The 25,305-nt window shown below is 50.0% G+C and overlaps 1 protein-coding gene and 1 pseudogene across 1 annotated transcript in view; one reads left to right on the top strand and one right to left on the bottom strand.

The window, feature by feature from the left end:
- Positions 1–25,305, top strand: part of atp8b5b (ATPase phospholipid transporting 8B5b) — a 502,620-nt gene that overhangs the window by 197,572 nt on the left and 279,743 nt on the right. Inside the window, exons 8-9 of the mRNA XM_072497094.1 lie at positions 2,208–2,278; positions 4,690–4,772. Coding sequence (XP_072353195.1) covers positions 2,208–2,278; positions 4,690–4,772 — 154 coding nt within the window. The remainder of the gene's footprint in view (positions 1–2,207; positions 2,279–4,689; positions 4,773–25,305) is intronic.
- Positions 16,727–17,572, bottom strand: LOC140408220 (mutS protein homolog 4 pseudogene; annotated as a pseudogene).

Below are 25,305 nucleotides of genomic sequence, written 5' to 3'. Positions count from 1 at the left end.
CCGACGTTATACACCAGATACATCGATGACATTTTTTTCCTTTGGACCCACGGCGAAGAATCACTGAAACGACTGCACGATAACATTAATAAGTTCCATCCAACAATCAGACTCACCATGGACTACTCTCCAAAATCAGTTGCATTCTTGGACACACTCGTCTCCATCAAGGACGGTCACCTCAGCACGTCGCTTTATCGCAAACCCACGGATAACCTCATGGAACAGACCTCTGCATTCACCTGAGGAAGGAGCAGCGCTCCGAAAGCTAGTGACAACAAGCTCATTTACCTTGTTTCAAATATTGCGCGCATTAGGTACAACGCCATTGTTGTACCCTTCCCCTTCTCATAGTTGTCCCCTTTTTTGATGTTCCTGAAGTTAGATTCCTGCCGCTTTCGTTACTCTCTGTTCTATTACGTGTTCTGGAAACTTTACTAACCTCTCCTGAGCCCTCGACCCCTTTAACTCACTTAAAGTCCTCATCGTTAACCTACTCTCTCACCTTCTCCTTTAACTTTGATTTTCTAATTTTCCAGACAACTGAACCCCCCCCCCCCCCCTCCCCCACCCCCCACCCCCCCCCCCCGCAACAAAATCAGTGATTTTAGGCGAACTATTCGTCAGTGTAATCCTTTTATTGTAGCTGACCACTGGCTTGCCAGTTTCATCCTTTACACTACTCATATCAAGAGTTCCCATTATATATTTATCTTCTCCAGCTGATGAAGTGTAGACCCAGATTAGAACCTGGATCCTGTCGGGAAAGAACGATTGCTGGTTCAAAAGACTCTTCATTGCCTGTTTGATTACGTCAGTTCCTTTCCTGCCAGATGCACAAGAGTTCCCCACTAGACTTGCAATCCAATTTGCTACTGGAAAACCAGAAGCATCCCAACCTAATGTACATTTTTGTGACTTTCCCACCCTTCAATCTCAGGAATCCACCTCCACCTGGCTGGAAAAATTGTGCACAGTGTTTCAGGTCAATGATTTTTAGTCGGAACTGGAAAAGTTAAGGATGCACTAAGTTTTAAGCAAGTGAAAGGGCAGAAAAAGTGGAGAGAGGGTAAAGGACAAAAGGGAATGTCAGTAATAAGGTGGAAGATAGGGGAGGTTGTATGACTGCATGAAACAAAAGGAGATGGGAATGCCTTTGCTTTGAACCAATATCATTTTTGTCATTTAAGTTCTCCTGTCTTCCACCCTATTGCAGACCTTCCTTTTTATTCTCTCCACAACCTTTCCCTTAATAATTACTTGCTTAAAACCTTTTATATTCCTAGCTTTTTTCAGTTCTAAACAAAAGGCAATTAAACTGAAACTTTAATTTTTGTTTATCTCCCCACAGATACTACTTGACCTTAGCATTTCCAGCATTCTCTGTTTTTATTTTGGCCAAACCCATAGAATCGTAGAATTTAAAGTGCAGAAGAAGGCCATTGGGCCCATCGAGTCTGCGCCGTCCTTTGGAAAGAGCACCCTACTTAAGACCACACTGCCACCCTATCCCCGTAACCCAGTAACCCCACCTAATCAGTTGGACACTGCTGTGTTTGGTCCTTTGTACATTACGAAGGAATCCACCAGATACTTAGACTTGTCCAAACATAGAGTCTGATGTGGAAAGATAGCAATCTGATACAGAACATGTTATCATGGAGCCTGCTAACTACTCCTCTGGAACTTGTACCTAGCACTGACGATTCACATGTTTGTCTTCTTACCCTCTCAATCTTATTCTGAAGATGGCCAGATGTGTCTCTCCTTATATCAGAGTCACAGGTCACATTACCTGGGTCTAGAGACCACATGGTGTGTCTGTACCGCCACCTGCTGGTTGGAGGTTGCACACCATCCATCTATGATATAGCCCATAGGCATATCACCACAGACATTTAGGGGCAATTTAGCATGGCCAATCAACCTAACCTGCACATCTTTGGATCTCAACCCATTGAGGTTGGCAGTTAGGAGATGGTGAAGATGGTTTTAAAAAGATTAGGAACAAATGCACCTAAAAAATCAAAAGATCAATGTTCAAGTTCAGGATGAGATTGTTTGTATTTGATCCTTGAAATGAGCAAATTTTATATTTTTATTCTAAGCTTTATTCATGTATATAAAGCATAATTATACCATAATTATATGTGTTAAATAATTATATGTATTGTAATGGGTGCTTCATCCCTTGTATTTCTACATAGGCAGACTTGCTACTGTTATCTAGCAGTGAACCATATGGCTTGCTTTATATAGAGACAGCTGAGCTTGACGGGTAAGTGATTTCAAAGTTATAAGTATTTTCTACTGTGATGAAGTGTGGTTAAATGTTTAAGTGATTTGGGAGTGTAGATATAGAGAACGTATTGACTATGAATGAAGAATTCGGAACAAAAAGGGCATCATCTAAAAATTAAAGCTACATTATTTAGGAGTGAAATCAGGACGCAGTTTTTCACATAAGTTCACCCTAAAACGATTATTACATTGAGCAGTTTTTAGGGTAAAGGCAAATAACCTGGAATCATTCAGTAAGCTGAGTGCTCTAATGGTGAGCCGAAGGTGGGATTTTATCATCTCCAGGTGAGTCCTGACATCACGGCTATATGCAGGCCCCAAGCCGCACACGTGGACTGCAGGAAAGCAGTGGCAATTTTGTCTCTCGTGGCCAATCAAGGGGCCGGGGTCACTATCCCATTAAGGATGATGGAGTGCCTCTCTGAGCTGCCAATCCAATCAGAGGGCCAGCAATTCTGCAGCCTCTATGGCACCACTGACAGAGGCACATTCAGGCACACTATATAGAATAGAATTCCTACAGTGCCGAAGGAGGCCATTTTGCCCATCAAGTCTGCACCCACCCTTCGAAAGAGCACCACACCTAGGCCCACTCCCCTGCCCTATCTCTGTAACTCCATCTAACCTGCATATCCTTTGACACTAAGGGGCAATTTCGCATGGCCAATCTACCAAACTTGCACATTTTTGAACTGTGGGAGGAAACCCCACAGTCAGGCAGCACGTAAGCACAAATGGATAGCACTGTGGCTTCACAGCGCCACGGTCCCAGGTTCGATTCCCCGCTGGGTCACTGACTGTGCGGAGTCTGCACATTCTCCCCGTGTCTGCGTGGGTTTCCTGCGGGTGCTCCGGTTTCCTCCCACAGTCCAAAGACGTGCAGTTTAGGTGGATTTGCCATGCGAAATTGCCCTTAGTGTCCAAAAAGGTTACGAGGAGTTATTGGGTTATGAGGGTAAATTGGAAGTGAGGGCTTAAGTGGGTCAGTGCAGACTCAATGGGCTGAATGGCCTCCTTCTGCACTGTATGTTCTATGTTCTATGAAACCGAAGCAACTGGAGGAAACCCATGCAGAAATGGAATAAACGTGCAAATTCCACACAGTCACCCAAGTCTGGAATTAAACCCGGTTCCATGGTCTTGTAAGGCAGCAGTGCAAATCACTGTGCCACTATGCAGCCCAAAGGCTTTCCTAGCGATATCTTTTGCTGCCATTTTACCACTGCCTCCCAGTTCATCTTCAAGGGGCTAGTAAAATTCTGCCTTAGTTTTTCTGCATGGCTGAGTTAGATGGGTGAGTAGATTCCCTCCTCTGCACTTATCGTTATCATATGTGGGCCATCTCATTCAAGAACAAAATGTGATTCACGTTTTGAGCACATTTTGCACACGTACAATCTTTCATCTGACATGTACTAATTGGTGGTTTTGCAAGTTTTGAAATGTTGTCATCTGAAAATAACATAATTTAGAAGTACTCATATAGGTTAACGGCAACATTGTCTTAATGTTGGGCAGCACGGTGGCGCAGTGGGTTAGCACTGGTTCGATCCCGCCTCTGGGTCACTGTCCGTGTGGAGTTTGCACCTTCTCCCCGTGTTTGCGTGGGTTTTGCCCCCACAACCCAAAAGATGTGCAGGGTAGGTGGATTGGGCATGCTAAATTGCCCCTTAATTGGAAAAAATGAATTGGGTACTCTAAATTTATTTTTAAAAACATTGTCTTAATGTAAATACTAATCAGAGGCTCCATAATGTAGTTAAGAATTAAACCTTTCAAGGTTTGATGGAAGAGTTCGACGGGCCGATAGAAAGGTTCGAGGGGGTCGATGGAAGGGTTCGCCCGGAGATGGAAACCATTCGTTGACTTCTTCTAGGAGAGTTAAGTCAGCAGGGGAAGGGTGGTAGTTTAGGGTTAACAAGAAAAAGTGGAGGCAGAGAGGGTGGGAAGTATGATAGGGTGGACGGGTTGTGGTTGTTGGCTACTTATTGAGTTATGCTGTGTTCTGTTGGTTATCTTTTTTATCTTGGTTGTGGTTTTATTCGATGTTTATTTATAAATGCCTTAATAAACATATTTTAAAACAAAAGAATTAAACCTTTCAATAGATTACCAAAATTGCCAGATTTACTGGCCCTGAAACTCTGTGGTGGGTTTCCCAATATACTTTATGTGACCCTGGGGCTTTTGTTGTCCTCCTGTATTGTTCACTAAAATACCCTAAGGTAAATGAATGCAAAATCATGTGGACTGTATCTTTGCATGAAATTCAATTTCTAATGTGTGTTCCTGTTGTGCGATTCGCTGTCATTGCAAAGTACAACCACTCTTTCATAATTTCTGGAAGACTATTTTATGATTTTCATTAATATTATGTGATTATTATAGGGAAACCAATCTAAAGGTTAAGCAGGCATTAACAGTAACTTCAGATATGGGAGAGAACACCCAGGCTCTGGCAGATTTTGATGGTATGTTAATTTTCATTCTAACAAATTTTGTTCAAATATTAAAAAACAACTATACATAACACAAATGTTGACTTAATGTGAATGGTGCAGTAACAATTATTAATCTAAGCACTGAAGAAGTTACCAATGATACTTTAAAGCATCCAAATTGCTGAGAAAATTAATTAACCTTGGTGTCACTAAATCAAAGGGTGCAGAGTTTTTTTTTAAGCATTTACATTTTAAAGTAAGCTCGAGATTGAAGTGTTGGGTAAGCCGCGTCTGCGAGGACTGCGTTTGCTGCAGCAGTGAGAGAGACAGGCTTCCAACACTTGAAGAAATGCAACTCGATTTTATTGAACTCTTAACTATCATACATACTTTAACTGTGGGTTGACACTATGCTGACTTGACTGGAGACCTGAGGCTAACCTGAACAGACTATCTTCCTACCACATGGTGTATGTTCTAGTTGCTGCTCACAGGCTCTGATTGTCTCAGAGGCTGGATCCCAAGAGAGCAGGAAAACTAATGCCCTCTAATATTATAGTGGCCGTGTCTTGCCTGGTGATTGGCTGCTGTGTTCTGTGTGTTCACTGGTCATCCTGTGTGTCAATCACTGCCTGTCTGTGCACCATCATATACCTGTGTGTATATTATCACATCTCCCCCCTTTTTTTTAAACTTATTTTTAAAAATGTGTGTAGGTCAATAAATAGTGAGTGTGTGTGTATACAGGAGCCTGACTATATACAAAGTATGTTAACGCATTCACATGGGAAGGTGTCTAGTGCAGATAGAGGGCAGATAACAAATTAGGAAGAAACAATATGTACAGATGTGTAAACGAAGCACAAGGCAATGCAACATTCAGTCTATAAATTCAGTCTCTGTGGCGGGCAACGAATTCTGGTTGACCGCCTCAAGGGTGGGTCAGGGGCCGCCGGCACTTGAACAGGCGGAACTGCCTCCAATGTAGAGATCGGTAAAAGAACTGGCAGATCAGTGGCCTTGTGGAAGGGCGCGTCCTGAGGAACCAGCATGCGAGGCGGGACATCACGTTCAGGTGGCGGGCGTGGAAGTAGCCGCAGTGCCCGCCTATTATGCCGAAGAAAGGAGCCATCATGCATGCGAACGAGGAACGGTCTCGGGGTCACTTGCTTAACCACCACAGCCGTGGCAGACCAGCCACCATCAGGTAGCTGAACGCGAACTCGGTCAGCAGGAGCCAGAGCAGGGAGATCTGTGGCGTGGGCGTCGTACGCCAACTTGCATTGAGCCCGAGACTGTTGCATCCTCTGCAGGACCAGAAAATTGTCAAGGTCCGGGATGTGGACAGCCGGCACCATCGTCCGTAGTGTGCGGTTCATTAGCAGCTGTGCAGGGGACAGGCCAACGGACAAAGGAGTCGCCCTGTAGGCTAACAGCGCCAGGTTAAAATCCGAACCCGAGTCAGCAGCTTTGCACAACAGCCTTTTAACAATGTGGACCCCCTTTTCAGCCTTCCCATTCGACTGGGGGTAGTGGGGGCTTGAAGTGACGTGCGTAAAATTGTACAGCCAGGCAAAATCCGTCCACTCCTGGCTGAAGAAACAAGGGCCATTATCAGTCATAACTGTAAGTGGAATGCCATGACGGGCAAAAGTTTCTTTGCATGCCTTGATGACTGTTGCCGATGTGAGGTCAGTCAGTCTGATCACCTCGGGGTAGTTGGAAAAGTAGTCCACGAGGAGGACATAGTCTCGGCCCTTTGCATGAAAGAGGTCAATACCAACTTTGGACCATCGGGAGGACACCAGTTCATGCGGCTGTAGAGTCTCTTTGGGCTGAGCCGGCTGGAACGTTTGACACGTTGGGCAATTGAGGACCGTGTTGGCAATTTCCTGACTGATGCCTGGCCAATATACTGCCTCTCGGGCTCGACGGCGACACTTTTCGACCCCCAGGTGACCCTCGTGGATTTGGCCGAGGACCAGCTCTCGCATGCTCTGTGGGATTACTATCCTGTCCAGCTTCATTAATATGCCGTCCACTACTGCTAGATCGTCCTTTACATTATAAAACTGGGGGCACTGCCCCTTTTGGGCAACCATCCGTGAGATGTCGCATTACCCGCTGGAGTAAAGGATCCCTGGCCATCTCCTGACGAATTTGCACGACCCTTTCATCAGTGGCCGGAAAGTTGGATGCACAAAACTTCACCTGAGCGTCTATCTGAGAGACAAAGTCCGACTGCTCACACGGCGTGGTGATGGAACGAGGGAGTGCGTCGGCCACAATGAGCTCTTTGCCCGGGGTGTAGACCAGGTCGAAATCGTAGCGGCGGAGTTTGAGGAGGATACGTTGTAGCCGTGGCGTCATATCATTGAGGTCTTTTTGGATGATGTGAACCAATGGTCTGTGGTCTGTCTTGACCGTGAATTTGGGGAGTCCATACACGTAATCATGGAATTTGTCAATCCCTGTGAGGAGGCCCAGGCATTCTTTTTCAATCTGAGCGTATCGTTGCTCAGTAGGTGTCATGGCTCTAGAGGCATATGCGACTGGGGCCCAGGAGGAGGATTCGTCCCGCTGGAGGAGCACTGCCCCAATGCCAGCCTGGCTCGCGTCGGTGGAGATCTGCGTCTCCTTGGCGGAGTCAAGAAATGTCAGTACCGGGGCCTTGGTGAGTTTCGCCCTGAGCTCAGGCCACTCTTGCTCATGAGCGGGGAGCCACTGGAAGTCCATAGTTCTTTTGACAAGATTGCGGAGAGCTGTGGTGTGTGATGCAAGGTTGGGGATAAACTTCCCAAGGAAATTGACCATCCCTAGGAAATGGAGGACCGCCTTCTTGTCCTCCGGGGTCTTCATGGCGTTGATCGCCGACACCTTGTCTGCATCTGGCTGCACACCGAACTGCAAAATATGGTCGCCAAGAAACTTTATTTCTGCCTGACCGAACGAGCATTTGGCTCTATTGAGTCGGAGGCCATGCTCGCGGATCCTGTGGAACACTCGCTTGAGGCGATCGATGTGCTCCTGAGGAGTTGTGGACCAGATAATAATATCATCGACGTACACTCGCACCCCCTCGATGCCCTCCATCATTTGCTCCATTATGTGGTGGACCACCTCCGAGGCGGAGATGATGCCAAAGGGCATCCGGTTGGAACAGTAGCGACCGAATGGGGTGTTAAATGTCCAGCTGTATTTGCCAAAACCCCTTGGAGGCATCCAGCTTCGTGAAAAACTTGGCGTGAGCCATTTCGCTGGTGAGCTCTTCTCGTTTAGGTATAGGGTAGTGTTCCCTCATGATGTTACGGTTCAAATCTTTGGGGTCGATACAAATGCGAAGTTCCCCTGATGGTTTTTTGACACAGACCATGGAGCTAACCCAGTCCGTGGGTTCATTGACATTAGAAATGACGCCCTGGTCCTGGAGGTCTTGCAGCTGCTGCTTGAGGCGGTCCTTAAGGGGTGCCGACGCGGTGCATGAACCACAGGTGTGGCATTCGGCTTCAGCAGTATCTTGTATCGGTAAGGTAGTGTACCCGTACCTTCGAAGACGCTGTGGTATTGTGCTATGATGTCATCTAATTGTGCTTGGAAGTTGACATCTGGCGAGGCCGTTGCCTCTGCAGACGACATGGTGAGAACCCGCTGCACAAGATTCAGGATTTTGCAGGCCCGAGCACCGAGCAGGGAAGCTCTGTTGTTCCTAGAATTTCAAAACGCAGGGTTGCTTTTGAAGAACGATGGGATACCGCAAGCTGGCATGAGCCACTGGCAGCAATGGCATTGCCATTGTAGTCGAGGAGCTGGCAGGCCGGTGGCAGAATGCTTGGCTTGACGCGGATGGTGTCAAGGTCAGACTTTGAAATGAGGTTCGCTGAAGCGCCGGTGTCCAGCCTGAAGCGTATGCGAGCCTTGTTGACCGTAAGGGTGGCACACCACTCGTCGTCCGGATCAATGCTCATCACTGGGAGTTGTTTCACCTTCTTCGCTAAAAGCATCGAATGCTTGGTGATGATGCCCACCCGGAATGGGGATGTGAGACCCTCGGTGTCGGAATCTGGAACCATGTTGGAGTCGGAGTCTGCAACGGGTTGCTGTACTGACCGGACATTCCTGCGCTGCGACTGGGATCACTGTGTATTGGGCAGTTGAGCAGATCTGCACAGGGCTGCGTAGTGGCCAAGCTTGCCACACTGGAGACAGCGTCGAGATCTCGCGGGACATTGCTGCTTTAAATGGACGGAGCCACAGTTAACATAGAACATAGAACATAGAACAATACAGCGCAGTACAGGCCCTTCGGCCCACGATGTTGCACCGAAACAAAAGCCATCTAACCTACACTATGCCATTATCATCCATATGTTTATCCAATAAACTTTTAAATGCCCTCAATGTTGGCGAGTTCACTACTGTAGCAGGTAGGGCATTCCACGGCCTCACTACTCTTTGCGTAAAGAACCTACCTCTGACCTCTGTCCTATATCTATTACCCCTCAGTTTAAAGTTATGTCCCCTCGTGCCAGCCATATCCATCCGCGGGAGAAGGCTCTCACTGTCCACCCTATCCAACCCCCTGATCATTTTGTATGCCTCTATTAAGTCTCCTCTTAACCTTCTTCTCTCCAACGAAAACAACCTCAAGTCCGTCAGCCTTTCCTCATAAGATTTTCCCTCCATACCATGCAACATCCTGGTAAATCTCCTCTGCACCCGCTCCAAAGCCTCCACGTCCTTCCTATAATGCGGTGACCAGAACTGTACGCAATACTCCAAATGCGGCCGGACCAGAGTTCTGTACAGCTGCAACATGACCTCCCGACTCCGGAACTCAATCCCTCTACCAATAAAGGCCAACACTCCATAGGCCTTCTTCACAACCCTATCAACCTGGGTGGCAACTTTCAGGGATCTATGTACATGGACACCTAGATCCCTCTGCTCAGCCACACTTTCAAGAACTTTACCATTAGCCAAATATTCCGCATTCCTGTTATTCCTTCCAAAGTGAATCACCTCACACTTCTCTACATTAAACTCCATTTGCCACCTCTCAGCCCAGCTCTGCAGCTTATCTATATCCCTCTGTAATCTGCTACATACTTCCACACTATCGACAACACCACCGACTTTAGTATCGTCTGCAAATTTACTCACCCACCCTTCTGCGCCTTCCTCTAGGTCATTGATAAAAATGACAAACAGCAACGGCCCCAGAACAGATCCTTGTGGTACTCCACTTGTGACTGTACTCCATTCTGAACATTTCCCATCAACCACCACCCTCTGTCTTCTTTCAGCTAGCCAATTTCTGATCCACATCTCTAAATCACCCTCAATCCCCAGCCTCCGTATTTTTTGCAATAGCCTACCGTGGGGAACCTTATCAAACGCTTTGCTGAAATCCATATACACCACATCAACTGCTCTACCCTCGTCTACCTGTTCAGTCACCTTCTCAAAGAACTCAATAAGGTTTGTGAGGCATGACCTACCCTTCACAAAGCCATGCTGACTATCCCTGATCATATTATTCCTATCTAGATGATTATAAATCTTGTCCCTTATAATCCCCTCCAAGACTTTACCCACTACAGACGTGAGGCTCACCGGTCTATAGTTGCCGGGGTTGTCTCTGCTCCCCTTTTTGAACAAAGGGACCACATTTGCTGTCCTCCAGTCCTCTGGCACTATTCCTGTAGCCAATGATGACATAAAAATCAAAGCCAAAGGTCCAGCAATCTCTTCCCTGGCCTCCCATAGAATCCTAGGATAAATCCCATCAGGTCCCGGGGACTTATCTATTTTCAGCCTGTCCAGAATTGCCAACACCTCTTCCCTACGTACCTCAATGCCATCTATTCTATTAGCCTGGGGCTCAGCATTCTCCTCCACAACATTATCTTTTTCCTGAGTGAATACTGACGAAAAATATTCATTTAGTATCTCGCCTATCTCTTCAGACTCCACACACAATTTCCCATCCCTGTCCTTGACTGGTCCTACTCTTTCCCTAGTTATTCGCTTATTCCTGACATACCTATAGAAAGCTTTTGTGTTTTCCTTGATCCTTCCTGCCAAATACTTCTCATGTCCCCTCCTTGCTCGTCTTAGCTCTCTCTTTAGATCCTTCCTCGCTACCTTGTAACTATCCACCGCCCCAACCGAAACTTCACACTTCATCTTCACATAGGCCTTCTTCTTCCTCTTAACAAGAGATTCCACTTCCTTGGTAAACCACGGTTCCCTCGCTCGACGCCTTCCTCCCTGTCTGACCGGTACATACTTATCAAGAACACGCAGTAGCTGATCCTTGAACAAGCCCCACTTATCCAGTGTGCCCACCTCTTGCAGCCTACTTCTCCACCTTATCCCCCCCAAGTCACGTCTAATGGCATCATAATTGCCCTTCCCCCAGCTATAACTCTTGCCCTGCGGTGTATACTTATCCCTTTCCATCATTAACGTAAACGTCACCGAATTGTGGTCACTGTCCCCAAAGTGCTCTCCTACCTCCAAATCCAACACCTGGCCTGGTTCATTACCCAAAACCAAATCCAACGTGGCCTCGCCTCTTGTTGGCCTGTCAACATATTGTTTCAGGAAACCCTCCTGCACACACTGCACAAAAAACGACCCATCTATTGTACTCGAACTATATATTTTCCAGTCAATATTTGGAAAGTTAAAGTCTCCCATAATAACTACCCTGTTACTTTCGCTCATATCCAGAATCATCTTCGCCATCCTTTCCTCTACATCCCTAGAACTATTAGGAGGCCTATAAAAAACTCCCAACAGGGTGACCTCTCCTTTCCTGTTTCTAACTTCAGCCAATACTACCTCGGAAGAAGAGTCCCCATCTAGCATCCTCTCCGCCACCGTAATACTGCTCTTGACTAGCAGCGCCACACCTCCCCCTCTTTTGCCTCCTTCTCTGAGCTTACTAAAACACCTAAACCCCGGAACCTGCAACATCCATTCCTGTCCCTGCTCTATCCATGTCTCCGAAATGGCCACAACATCGAAGTCCCAGGTACCAACCTACGCTGCCAGTTCCCCTACCTTGTTTCGTATACTCCTGGCATTGAAGTAGACACACTTCAAACCACCTACCTGAACGCTGGCCCCCTCCTGCGACGTCAAATCTGTGCTCCTGACCTCTATACTCTCATTCTCCCTTACCCTAAAACTACAATCCAGGTTCCCATGCCCCTGCTGCATTAGTTTAAACCCCCCCAAAGAGCACTAACAAATCTCCCCCCCAGGATATTTGTGCCCCTCAGGTTCAGATGTAGACCATCCTGTCTGTAGAGGTCCCACCTTCCCCAGAAAGAGCCCCAGTTATCCAAAAATCTGAAACCCTCCCGCCTGCACCATCCCTGTAGCCACGTGTTTAAATGCTCTCTCTCCCTATTCCTCATCTCACTATCACGTGGCACGGGCAACAACCCAGAGATAACAACTCTGTTTGTTCTAGTTCTGAGCTTCCATCCTAGCTCCCTGAAAGCCTGCCTGACATCCTTGTCCCCTTTCCTACCTATGTCGTTGGTGCCAATGTGGACCACGACTTGGGGCTGCTCCCCCTCCCCCCTAAGGACCCGGAAAACACGATCCGAGACATCACGTACCCTTGCACCTGGGAGGCAACATACCAAACGTGAGTCTCTCACGCTCCCACAAAATCTCCTATCTGTGCCCCTGACTATAGAGTCCCCAATTACTAATGCTCTGCTCCTCTCCCCCCTTCCCTTCTGAGCAACAGGGACAGACTCCGTGCCAGAGGCCCGTACCCCATGGCTTACCCCTGGTAAGTCGTCCCCCCCACAAGTATCCAAAGCGGTATACTTGTTTCTCAGGGGAACGACCGCAGGGGATCCCTGCACTGACTGTTTTTTCCCAGTCCCTCTTACAGTTACCCACCTATCTCCAATATTTGGTGTAACTAATTCCCTGAAGCTGCTATCTATGACCCCTTCTGCCTCCCGAATGATCCGAAGTTCTTCCAAATCCAGCTCCAGTTCCCTAACTCGGTCTTGGAGGAGCTGGAGATGGCAGCACTTCCTGCAGGTAAAATCAGCAGGGACACTAACTGCATCCCTCACCTCAAACATCCTGCAGGAGGAACATTGCACTCCCTTCCCTGCCATTCCTCTAACTTTCTACCAAGATCTGGCTAACAACTAAATTAAATTTTTATAAAAAATAATAATAATATAATAAAAATATGGTACTTACCTCAGACCAATGGGTTTTATTATTAGGTTAGAGGAGGAGGGTGGGTGGGAGACACTACACGTGTAGTGTCTCGGGTTTCCTCTCCACCAGAATTTATTGGTGAGGGTCTTCCCAGACGTCCGCGGGTCGACTTCCTGTTCCCGCCTAAAAAACTAATGTAAAAAAAAAAGAAAAATTCTCAGCTCCTGCTGAAATTGACTAACCAGCCAGCTCCACTCCCGCCGAAATTGACTGGCCTGCCCCTGCAAAGAGAAGTGCTTTTAAAGGTTGACTTACCTCCCAGCAACCTCCTTCCGCAATGCTCCCGCTGAAATTGACTAACCAGCTGCTCTCACGCCGCCGAAATCGAAATCGATGGATAGTTGTTGCACGTCATGGCGCCGACGTCAGGACGCTCCGTGCGCCACCGCGAATACGCTGTGCAGTCGAAGGATGTGCGCACCTGCGCAGTTCGGTCATCGGCCTCACCGTCCCCTTGGTCGTGGCGCGCATGCGCAGGAGCCCAGGAAAAGTGCACAAAATGGCCGCCTTCATCCAGACTCAGGCCCTGGAGCTGTTTTGCGGCCTGCACCCGCTCCGCATCGTGGGGGCCTTGCCGCGCCATCTCTGCTGCCTTGATATGGGAGTGCCGGTTGTTAGCGTGCTCGTGGACGATGCAGGTTTCGATGGCGATGGTAAGGGTGAGCTGCTTAACTTTAAGGAGCTGCTGGCGAAGGGGATCGGAGTGGACCCCGAAAACGATCTGGTCGCGCGGATCATGGAGTCGGAAGTGGAGCCGTAGTTGCAGGACTGCGCGAGGATACGGAGATGGGTTAAGAAGGACAGAAAAGGTTCATCCTTACCCTGAAGCCTCTGCTGGAAAAAATAGCGTTCAAAGCTCTCGTTGACTTCGATGTCACAGTGGCTGTCGAACTTCAGCGGGACTGTTTTAAACTTTGTCTTGTCCTCACCTCCAGAACCAAGGAGTGATTTCCAAAGTCACAGAACCAACCGACTGGGTCTGTTCCATGGTATGTGTAAAAAAAGCCTTCCGGCGAATTGAGAATTTGCATTGATCCCAAGGATCTAAATCGCAACATCATGAGGAAGCATTATCCAATTCCCAAGCGCAAAGAGCTCACATGTGAGATGGCTCGCGCCAAGCTCTTCACCAAACTCGACGCCTCAAAAAGATTCTGGCAAATCCAGCTCGACAAATCCAGCAGGAAACTTTGCACATTTAATACCCCCTTTGGCAGATATTGTTACAACAGGATGCCGTTTGAGATCATATCGGCTTCAAAAGTGTTCCATAGGATTATGGAACAAATGATGGAAGGCATTGAAGGTGTTCGCGTCTATGTCGACGACATAATCATTTGGTCCACCACCCCGCAGGAGCATGTTAGTCGCCTCCAGCGCGTATTCAAATGTATACGTGAGCATGGCCTCCTCCTCAACAGGGCCAAATGCTCTTTTGGTCAGACGGAACTCAAGTTCCTCGGGGACGATGTAGCACAATCAATCACTCACGAGACGAGATGAGAAGGAGTCGAACGAAGGCTTTATTATGCAGACTTGTTCCCCAGCAGCACAGTTACAGAATGCGGCTGCTGGGAGTACCCGGGATCTTATACTCCGCCTACTGGGTGGAGCCAGCAGGCGGCTGATCCAATCGGGACCCAGTGTCTATCCACCAATAGCCTCTCGGCATCACAGGGTACCTTAATACCCCTAATACATACCACCACATTCACCCCTTGTTAAAAAGGAACCCGGCGGGGTAGTGGGCCGTATGGTGGTAGGGGTTTCCAGAGTTGGTACCTAGGATGCCGCTAACACGGCGGCTATGCTCCGATATCAACTACTTACAATGCCGCTTTTACTGGACAACCCCAAAAAATTATTTACAGAGGCATTTCTTGCTTTACAATACTGATTCGATGAGTCAAATGGGTGCCCTGGTCGTCCTCGCCGATTGTCTTAGCCCCGGTGGTGATGCAGACGCTGGTTTGGGCCCTGTCGTCTCTGGGAGCGTCGCAATGCCTCTTCCCACTCCAATACCCCTATTCGGGGCCAGGGGTAGGACCGATCCACCCGGGAAGGGGGCGGCTGTGGGGTGTGCCGGTGGGAGGGAGGGGGTGATTGGTGTTGGAGGTGTGTGTGTGACTCCAGAGGGGGTCACTGGTGTTGGGGGGGTGTGTGGAGCTCCAGCGGGTGCCAGGTCCCACAGGGAGACCGTGTCCTGTCGGCCGTCGGGGTACGCCACGTAGGCGTATTGAGGGTTCGCGTGGAGGACATAAACCCTCTCATCCAACGAGTCCGATTTGTGCGTCCGCACATACTTTCGGAGCAGGATGGGTCCCGGGGCTGCCAGCCAGGTCGGAAGTGACGTTCCGGAGGAGGACTTCCTAGGGAAGACAAGGAGGCGTTTGTGAGGTGTTTGATTTGTTGCTGTTCACAGCAGCGACCGGATGGAGTGGAGGGCATCCGGGAGGACTTCCTGCCAGCGGGAAACTGGGAGACGTCTGGACCATAGGGCCAGCAGGACGGCCTTCCAGACCGTTCCGTTCTCCCTTTCTACCTTACCGTTCCCCCGGGGGTTGTAACTGGTCGTCCTGCTCGAGGCGATGCCCTTGCTGAGCAGGAATTGACGCAGTTCGTTGCTCATGAAGGAGGACCCCCTATCGCTATGCATGTAGGCGGGGAAACCGAACAGTGTAAAAATGGTGCCGAGGGCTCTAATGACCGTGGCCGCGGTCATGTCGGGACAGGGGATGGCGAATGGGAACAGGGAGTATCCGTCAATCACGTTGAGGAAGTACGTGTTGCGATCGGTGGAGGGGAGGGGGCCTTTGAAGTCCAGGCTGAAGCGCTCAAAAGGACGGGAAGCCTTTATCAGGTGCGCTTTTTCTGGCCGGTAGAAATGCGGCTTGCACTCTGCGCAGATCTTGCAGTTCCTGGTGGCGGTCCTGACCTCCTCGATGAAGTAGGGTAGGTTGCGGGTCTTTACGAAGTGATAGAACCGAGTGACCTCCGGGTGGCAGAGGTCCTCGTGGAGGGTTCGGAGATGGTCCACTTGTGCGTTGGCACACGTGCCGCGGGATAGGGCATTGGAAGGCTCGTTCAGCTTTCCGGGACAATACAAGATCTCATAGTTATAGGTGGAGAGTTCGATCCTCCACCGCAAGATCTTGTCGTTCTTGATCTTGCCCCGCAGTGCATTATCGAACATAGAATTTTCATAGAATTTACAGTGCAGAAGGAGGCCATTCGGCCCATCGAGTCTGCACCGGCTCTTGGAAAGAGCACCCTACCCAAGGTCAACACCTCCACCCTATCCCCATATCCCAGTAACCCCACCCAACACGAAGGGCAATTTTGGACACTAAGGGCAATTTATCATGGCCAATCCACCTAACCTGCACATCTGTGGACTGTGGGAGGAAACCGGAGCACCCGGAGAAAACCCACACACACACAGGGAGGATGTGCAGACTCCGCACAGACAGTGACCCAAGCTGGAATCGAACCTGGGACCCTGGAGCTGTGAAGCAATTGTGCTATCCACAATGCTGCCGTGCTACCGGTCATTCCTCAGCATTCTCTTTACTGGAGAGCTCCAGCTTGTTCCATTTTACCTCAAACATAACAGAAACAGAGGCACTGTAGGTAATTGCCGGAAATGAATTTTAGCTAAATGTGAAAAACTGTTTCTTTGTGCTAAAATTACAGTAAGGTTAAGTTTATTTCTCAAACACTTATTAAAACGCAGTCACTTGCAATAAAAAGAACAGAAAACATCCCTGCCGTAGTCTGAAATTGTACATGTCCAACATGGAAACTGCGTCAGACAGCTTGTACAGACAATGGATGTGTTTGTAGATCTCGCTGAGGAGTTTGCAAACTACCAGATACGTCATGTGGTAAATCTCCCGCAAAGACTCCTGGCACCGTTCGTTCATTTTAATTAAGTCGGCTGTAGTGAAATTGTAGGTGTTCTTCATCACGGTGACCTTCATGAACTCTGAAGGCAGTTGTCCATTCGGGAATGAAGCTCCCTCGGAGCTCAGCTGAATGAAGAATCCTCGGGTTGTACTGAAGCTGGTTTTCAGAGGCAGGTTGTATTTTTCTCCCAGCTGGGTTATCATTCCTGCCACATCATCTACAATCTCTGTGTACGTGCGCCGAGCAATATCAAGGAACTCATTGATATTTGGTCTGACTGCATAGCATTTCTGCGTCCTCATGTTCAAACAGCCTTTAATGTACCTGGTGTCATCGTTGATGACAGTTTTGATTTGCTCCAGAATGAGGTTGAATCTGCTGTCTGCAAGTGAACTGCAATAAGCCTTAAGTAACGGTGTCTTGCAAGTTTTCAAAGTTCCCTGCAGCGGTTCCACCAACTCCAATGTGTGTTTCAGGTAAATTAAGTTTGTGATCTTGGATTCAGCTGCCTGAACAGTGTCTTGCTTTGGAATCTGCACTAGGACAGATAGGAGCTGGTCAGTGTCCAAGAACAGTGAAATTACGGACTGAAGGCTGAAAAAGAGATCCTCATCCTCCAATAACTCTTGGACACAATCCAATCTTGTGTTAATGGTCTCCATGTCAACCAGGGGCTCTGGTTATCTGTGATAAGTGTAAACAGCTTGGTCCCACTTCCTTTATCACAAGTGGTGTTTGGCATTATGATTTCTAAAGGTGTTAAAATCTGCAACTTGGCAATAACCTTGGCGTATGTTGTATTGTCTGCAAATTGGGACAATATTAGCTCAGGGCTCTTCATGTCAATGCTCGCCATTCCGATTTCGCCCCGAGCAAGCCCACGGCCCTCTACCACAGCAACAATTACTGAAGCAATAACGTGCGCAGAGACAGCTGAAGAAGAAGTAACTGAATGGCTGGTTTGTGGAGTACGAAGTTTGCAAGTGGGCCTTGCATTTCGACTGCTGCTGGTAGTGGACACAGGAGTCTTCCTGATTCTGGCATCATCATAATCCTTCAGTGAAGAACTGCTCTGCGCCGAGGCAGCGGTGAACATGCTTCGATTCCCCGCATTCGAGCTTTTATCACCAAAATAGGATTCCCGGCTCAGGCTCCTGCCTCCGCTCGATGCTCCGCTGGGTGTGAAGCCGCTGGGCGGGCTGTGCCCGGGCGCGGGCTCCGAGGCTGAGGTGGGCCTGGCGCTGGAGGAGCTGCTGCATGGGGCCCGCCCGCCGCTGCGGGGGGTCTTCAGCAGCCCGAAGGCGTAGCGCGGGGTGCGGGCGGGATCCCCGCCGGGGAGGCCCTGGGCGGGGGTGCGGGCGGGATTTCCGCCGGGGAGGCCCTGGGCGGGGGTGCGGGCGGGATTCCCGCCGCCGGCGAGCGGCGGTTTGGGGAACATGAAGGCCACCGACCGTTGGTCAGTGAGGAGAGTGAATCTCCTACCGGCCAGGTAATGCCTCCAATGCTGCACAGCTTCCACTATGGCCTGGGCCTCTTTTTCCACTGAGGTGTGACGGATTTCTGAAGCGTGGAGGGTGTGTGAAAAAAAGGCCACGGGTCTGCCCGCTTGGTTGAGGATGGCCGCCAGAGCTACGTCAGACGCGTCGCTCTCGACTTCGAAGGGGAGGGACTCGTCGATTGCGTGCATCGTGGCCTTTGCGATATCTGCTTTGATGCGGCTGAAGGCCTGGCGGGCCTCTGTCGACTGGGTAAAAACCGTGGACTGGATTAGCGGGCGGGCCTTGTCCGCGTAGTTGGGGACCCACTGGGTGTAATAAGAGAAAAAGCCCAGGCAGCGTTTCAGGGCCTTGGAGCAGTGGGGGAGGGGGAACTCCATGAGGGGACGCATGCGTTCGGGGTCTGGGCCTATCACTCCATTTCGCACTACGTAGCCGAGCATGGCTAGACGGTCGGTGCTAAACACGCATTTCTCCCTGTTGTATTTGAGATTCAGGGCGTTCGCGGTCTGGAGGAATTTGCGGAGGTTGGCGCCGTGGTCCTGCTGGTCGTGGCCGCAGATGGTGACGTTGTCGAGGTACGGGAACGTAGCCCGCAAACCGTACCGGTCAACCATTCGGTCCATCTCCCATTGGAAAACTGAGACCCCGTTAATGACGCCGAATGGAACCCTTAAAAAATGATAGAGCCGCCCATCAGCTTCGAAAGCAGTGTATTTTCGGTCGCTCAGGCGGATGGGATGCTGGTGGTTGGCGGACTTAAGGTCCACTGTGGAAAAGACCTTGTACTGTGCAATCCGGTTGACCATGTCGAATATGCGGGGGAGAGGGTACGCATCCAGCTGTGTGTACCTATTAATGGTTTGACTATAGTCTCCGACCATCCTCTGCTTCTCCCCGGTCTTTACAACTACCACCTGGGCTCTCCAGGGACTATTGCTGGCCTGAATTATGCCTTCCCTCAGCAGCCGCTGGACGTCTGACCGGATAAAAGATCGGTCCTGGGCTCTGTACCGTCTGCTCCTAGTGGCGACTGGTTTGCAATCCGGGGTGAGGTTCGCGAACAGGGAAGGCGGATCGTCCTTGAGGGTCGCGAGGCTGCAGATAGTGAGTGGGGGTATAGGGCCGCCGAATTTAAACGTTAAACTCTGGAGGTTACACTGAAAATCCAATCCCAGGAGTGTGGTAGCGCAGAGGTGGGGAAGGACGTAAAGCCGGTAGTTCTTGAACTCCCTCCCCTGCACCGTGAGGTTCGCGATGCAGAACCCTTTTATCTCTACCGAATGGGACCCTGCCGCCAGAACTTTTTTTTGATTACTCGGGTGGATCGGAAGGGAACAGCCTCTTACAATATCGGGGTGTATAAAACTCTCCGTGCTCCCAGAGTCGATCAGGCAGGGTGTCTCGTACCCGTTTATAAATACAGTCGTTGATGCTGTTTGGAGTGTTCGGGGCCGCGACTGGTCCAGGGTCACAGAAGCCAGTCGTAGTTGCTGCATCGGGGCATTTTCTTCAGACCCCGTGTGGCCATCCATCCCGGGGTCCTTAGCCGTTAGCCAAGATGGCGGCGTCCACGGGTCACACACGGTCGGGGGTGGACAAGATGGCGCCACCCATGGATCGCAGGTTGCCGGGGGAGCACAAAATGGCGACGCCCATCCCTCCCGCATGGAGTCCGGGACCCAAGATGGCGGCGCCCGTTGGCCGCACATGAATCGCTGGGGTGGGTTGAGTTTGGGGTCCTCCCCCGGAGATTGCTGCTACCCCCCCGGGCCTGGCACACTGCTAAAAAATGCCCCTTTTTGCCGCACCCTTTACAGAGGGCCGAGCGGGCCGGGCAGCGCATTCGGGGGTGTTTCCCCTGACCACAAAAGTAGTAGCGGGGCCCCCCCCGGGTGATCTGGCAGCGCAGGCCTGTGGGGGGCGGGGGGTCCCGGGGGTTCGGTCGCCGCGGGGGTCCACGGTGCCCAAGGGGCTGCCGCGTGGTCGGGGGCGTAGGCGTGGGCGTTGTGCGACGCCACATCAAACGAGACCGCGAGGGCCCGTGCCTCTGAGGCCTAGTGTGTCTCTTTCCAGCAATCGCTGGCGAATTTGGGATGAAAGCATACCTGCCATGAATGCATCTCGGACCAGCAGCTCTGTGTGTTCGTGAGCCGAAACCGATGGGCAGTTGCAGTTTCTCCCCAGTATTAACAGCGCATTGTTGAATTCGTCCAGCGATTCCCCGGGGATTTGCCGTCTCGTCGTGAGCTGGTGGCGTGCGTCGACCTGGTTGACGCAGCGAACGTAGATTCCTATCAGCATTGCGATCGCCGTCGGGAAATCGTTCACATCCTCTATGAGCTCACCCTGGCATGCAGGACCTGCATTTTCTGTTCTTCTGTAGGTATGCCGGGGGCCGTTCGGAGGTATCCCTGAAAACACACTAACTAATGTTTAAAAGTGGCCGCTGAGTTTGCTGCGTGGGGGCTGATTCGCAGACACTCCGGAATGATTCGGAGCTCCATGTCCTTAAAAGTTTGCGTAATAAATTGTAGCACAATCAATCACTCACGAGACGAGATGAGAAGGATGGCTTTATTACGCAGACTTGTTCCCCAGCAGCACAGTTACTGAATGCAGTTGCTGGGAGAAATCGGGCTCTTATACTCCGCCGACTGGGTGGAGCCAGCAGGCGGCTGATCCAATCGGGACCCAGTGTCTATCCACCAATAGCCTCTTGGCATCACAGGGTACCTTAATACCCCTAATACATACCACCACAGACGACATCTCCCAATTGGGTGTGCAGCCGGATGCGGACAAGGTAGCTGCTATCACAGCTATGGAAACACCAGAGGACAAGAAGGCGGTCCTCCGATTTCTGGGCATGGTCAATTTTTTGGGGAAATTTATCCCTAACCTCGCCTCTCATACCACGGCTCTCAGGAACCTGGTCAGGAAGACGTCAGACTTCCAATGGCTCCCTGCCCACGAGCGGGAATGGAGAGAACTCAAAAAAAAAACTTACCACGGCCCCGATCTTAGCTTGCTTTGATCCAGCAAAGGAGACCAAAATGTCGATTGATGCCAGTCAATCCGGCATTGGGGCAGTGCTCCTTCAACGTGATGAGGCCTCAACATGGGCCCCTGCTGCTTATGCGTCACGTGCCATGGCCCCCACGGAGCAGCGCTACGCGCAGATAGAAAAGGAGTGCCTGGGCCTTCTGACCGGTGTGGTTAAGTTTCACGATTATGTCTATGGACTTCCTCATTTCACCGTCAAGACCGACCATCGCCCGCTGGTCAATATAATACAGAAAGACTTGAACGACATGACGCCTCGCCTCCAGCGTATCCTTCTCAAGCTCCGGCGATATGACTTCCAGCTGGTATACAGCCCAGGCAAAGACCTCATCATTGCCGACGCTCTCTCCAGGGCAGTCAACACTCCATGTGACCCAGCGGGATGTCTGCCAGGTTGACGCCCATGTGGCATTCGCGGCCTCCAATCTACCTGCCACGGATGAACGCCTCGTCCAAATTCGCCGTGAGACGGCGGCTGACCCTTTGCTACAGCGTGTAATGCGCCACCTAACAGATGGGTGGCTCAAGGGCCAATGCCCTCAGTTCTATAATGTCAGAGATGATCTGGCGGTAGTCGACGGGGTTCTTCTGAAACTGGACCGCATTGTCATCCCGCATAGCATGCGGCAGCTTATCCTGGAACAATTACACGAGGGCCACCTTGGCGTGGAAAAGTGCCGCCGTCGGGCCCGAGAGGCAGTGTGCTGGCCCGGCATTAATGAGGACATAGCTAACACAGTGCTCAACTGCCCCACTTGTCAGTGCTTCCAACCGGCCCAACCACGTGAGACCCTGCAGCCCCATGAGTTGGTCACATCACCATGGACCAAGGTGGGCATCGACCTGTTCCACGAGCTGGGTAGAGACTATGACCTGATCGTGGACTACTTTTCGAATTACCTGGAGGTGATACGGTTGCACGACCTCACCTCGTCTGCAGTCATTTGTGCATGTAAAGAACCTTTGCTCGACACGGCATCCCGCTCACGGTTATGTCGGACAATGCCCCTGCTTCGCCAGCCAAGAATGGTTCAACTTTGCCAGGCGGTACAATGTTGCCCATGTGGCATCCAGTCCCCTGTACCCACAATCCAATGGCAAAGCGGAGAAGGGAGTACATATAGTCAAACGGCTCCTCCCCAAGGCTGCCGATGCTGGGTCCATTTCTATCTCGCCTTGCTGGCCTATCGCTCCCCCCCACTGTCCACTGGCCTGTCGCCAGCCCAGTTGCTCATGCGTCGTACCCTGAGGACGACGGTGCCGTCCATTCATGTCCCAGACCTCGACCACGTTCCGGTCCTTCGCCGGATGCAGCTGTCTCGTGCACAGCACAAGGCGGCTCATGACTCCCGTGCAGCTGATCTCCCTGCTCTGGCTCCAGATGACAACATCCGCATCCATCTTCTGGATGGTGGCTGGTCTGCAACCGCTGTTGTCCTTCGGCAGGTGGCCCCCCGCTCGTTCCTGGTTCGTCTACCGGATGGCTCCATTCTGCGCCGCAATCGAAGCGCCCTTCGTCTCGTTCCACGCTCGCTACGTGATCCTCCACTGTCACCTCGCCCTCCTGCTGACCCTGCCACGGACTATGCAGAAATCCCTGTCACTCTGCATCCCCCTGACTCTAACGCAGTCCAGCCCGCTCCTGAACCGGCGGCTCTCGACCCACCCTTGAGGTGGTCAACCAGAATTTGTCGCCCACCTCAGAGACTTAATTTATGAACTTTGCGGACTTATAGACTTTCTGAATTGTTTTGTTGCTTTGTTTGATCGTTTCCCTGGTTTGCATATGGTGTTCACCTCGTTATTCTTGTTGCATACTGCTTCTCTGCACCAGGCATCTTCCCATGTAAATAGCTTAGTTCCCATGTACGTAGTCCTGTAAATATGTCTTCGCACCCCACACGTAATTAGGAACATTCTCACCATACATTATTTATTGCCACACATATAGATTCTTTTATAAAAGGGGGGATGTCATATTATACTCCAGTATATCATGGTGCAGATACACACACACTGATGGACACACAGCGGGACCAATCAACACACACAACACCACAGCCAATCACCAGTTAGAGCACACGCACTATAAAGACGGGGGGCATCAGAGTTCCTGCTCATTCGAGCTGCAGCCTCCTAGTAGGACAGAGCTTACAGCTTGCAGCACAGATCTTCACCATGTGCTGAGTGCATAGACTGGTTAGGACGAAGCATAGGTCTTTAGTTCAATCTAATATCGTGTTAACCCACAGTGAAAGTATGTTCAACAGTTTCTGACTTAATAAAATAGAGTTGCACTATTTTATGTGTTGGTGGCCTGTATGTGTTCCACGGATCCAGAGCACCCAACAGTTACTGAAATGTATTTTGCTGATTGCAAGGCTTCTTGCACATACCATTGCATGGGTGCTTGAGTAACAATTCCGTCTGGAATACAGCGTGACTTGCAGAATAAACAGAGACCACACAGAACAGGACAAGCTGTTTGAAGAGGGAGGAGGAGAGGAGCAGGGCCCTTAGCAAGAGACCATGGGTGGCATTTTCCAGCCCCCCCCCTTCCCCCGGCAACCGGTTTACCAGTGATGCCAGCGGCTCACCATTGGCCGCCGGTGGGATTTTCCTGTGTTCAGCCAAAATCTATGATCATTTGTGTTGCTTGTTGGCTGCGCCACTGAGGAACCCGCTGCAACCAGGGGCTGGTTTAGCACAGATAGCTGACTTGTAATGCAGAACAATGCCAGCAGCGCGGGTTCAATTCCCTTACCGGCCTCCCCAAACAGGCGCTGGGATGTGGCGACTAGGGGCTTTTCACAGTAACTTCATTGAAGCCTCCTTGTGACAATAAGCTATTATTGTTATTATTATTATTAATGATCTCTTTTTTGGAACTGGAAGAACCCGCCGGCAGGGCGGGCTGAAAAATACTACCTCATATCTGTCCTGGGTGTTAGGGAGCAATTTTCCTACTTGGGCCTCAATAAGGAACAACATGTGAGATGTATGTGCTTCAATAAAGACAGCTTCACTGAAATCTACCATCTGCATGAAATTGAGTGATGGTGAAAAATGAAATGAAAATCACTTGTTGTCGCAAGTAGGCTTCAAATGAAGTTACTGTGAAAAGCCCCTGGTGGCCACATGTGTGTTTCATCATTACCCTTATCTTGCTATTCCTCCACTGCCTAGGTAGATTGCAGCCCTTGGGTATCTCACAGGAAAAAGGGACATAAGTAAAGCTGTGATTAGGGGAGGAGGAGAAAGTAAAAACTGCATGTTTATACCAACATCAGCTTATAAATCAGAGGAGATTGTGTAATTAGGGGAAAGTGGAGTGTGGGGAAAATGATCAGGTTTGAGGAACCGTGATCTTGAATAGATTTAGAATTCACCTTAACCATTTGTTGTGAAACTTTTTGCAGCATTGTATCCAGATCCTTGTGGCTAAACTCCTGGGAGGAGAGGTTTGTTCACATCGAATTGATGCTTCACATGCTCACTCCTATTTTAGGGGATCAGACAGTGCTATGAGTTGTTATCTGCATGGTCCACGCAGGTTTTTTAAAAACCTGTTCTTGGGATGTGAGTGATGCATATAAAGCCAGTATTTATTACCCATATGCTCGATTGGTTGGAGAGCTAGTTCATGATGCAGAGCGAGGCCAACATCGCGGGTTATCAATGATGGCCCCGCCTTATCAACCTTGCTCCTCACCTGATGTGTGATGATCCTCAGGTTAAATCACCACCAGTCAAGGGGAAAACAGCCTTTGGATATCTAGAACTATGGCTACTCTACTTTACTTTATTGCCCATAGAAGATGGAGGTGCTCGTA

The sequence above is a fragment of the Scyliorhinus torazame genome, chromosome 3 (assembly GCF_047496885.1).
Source record: "Scyliorhinus torazame isolate Kashiwa2021f chromosome 3, sScyTor2.1, whole genome shotgun sequence".
Taxonomy (NCBI): domain Eukaryota; kingdom Metazoa; phylum Chordata; class Chondrichthyes; order Carcharhiniformes; family Scyliorhinidae; genus Scyliorhinus; species Scyliorhinus torazame.
The sequence above is the reverse complement of the archived record's forward strand: the minus strand, read 5'-3'. Positions and strand labels throughout refer to the sequence as shown.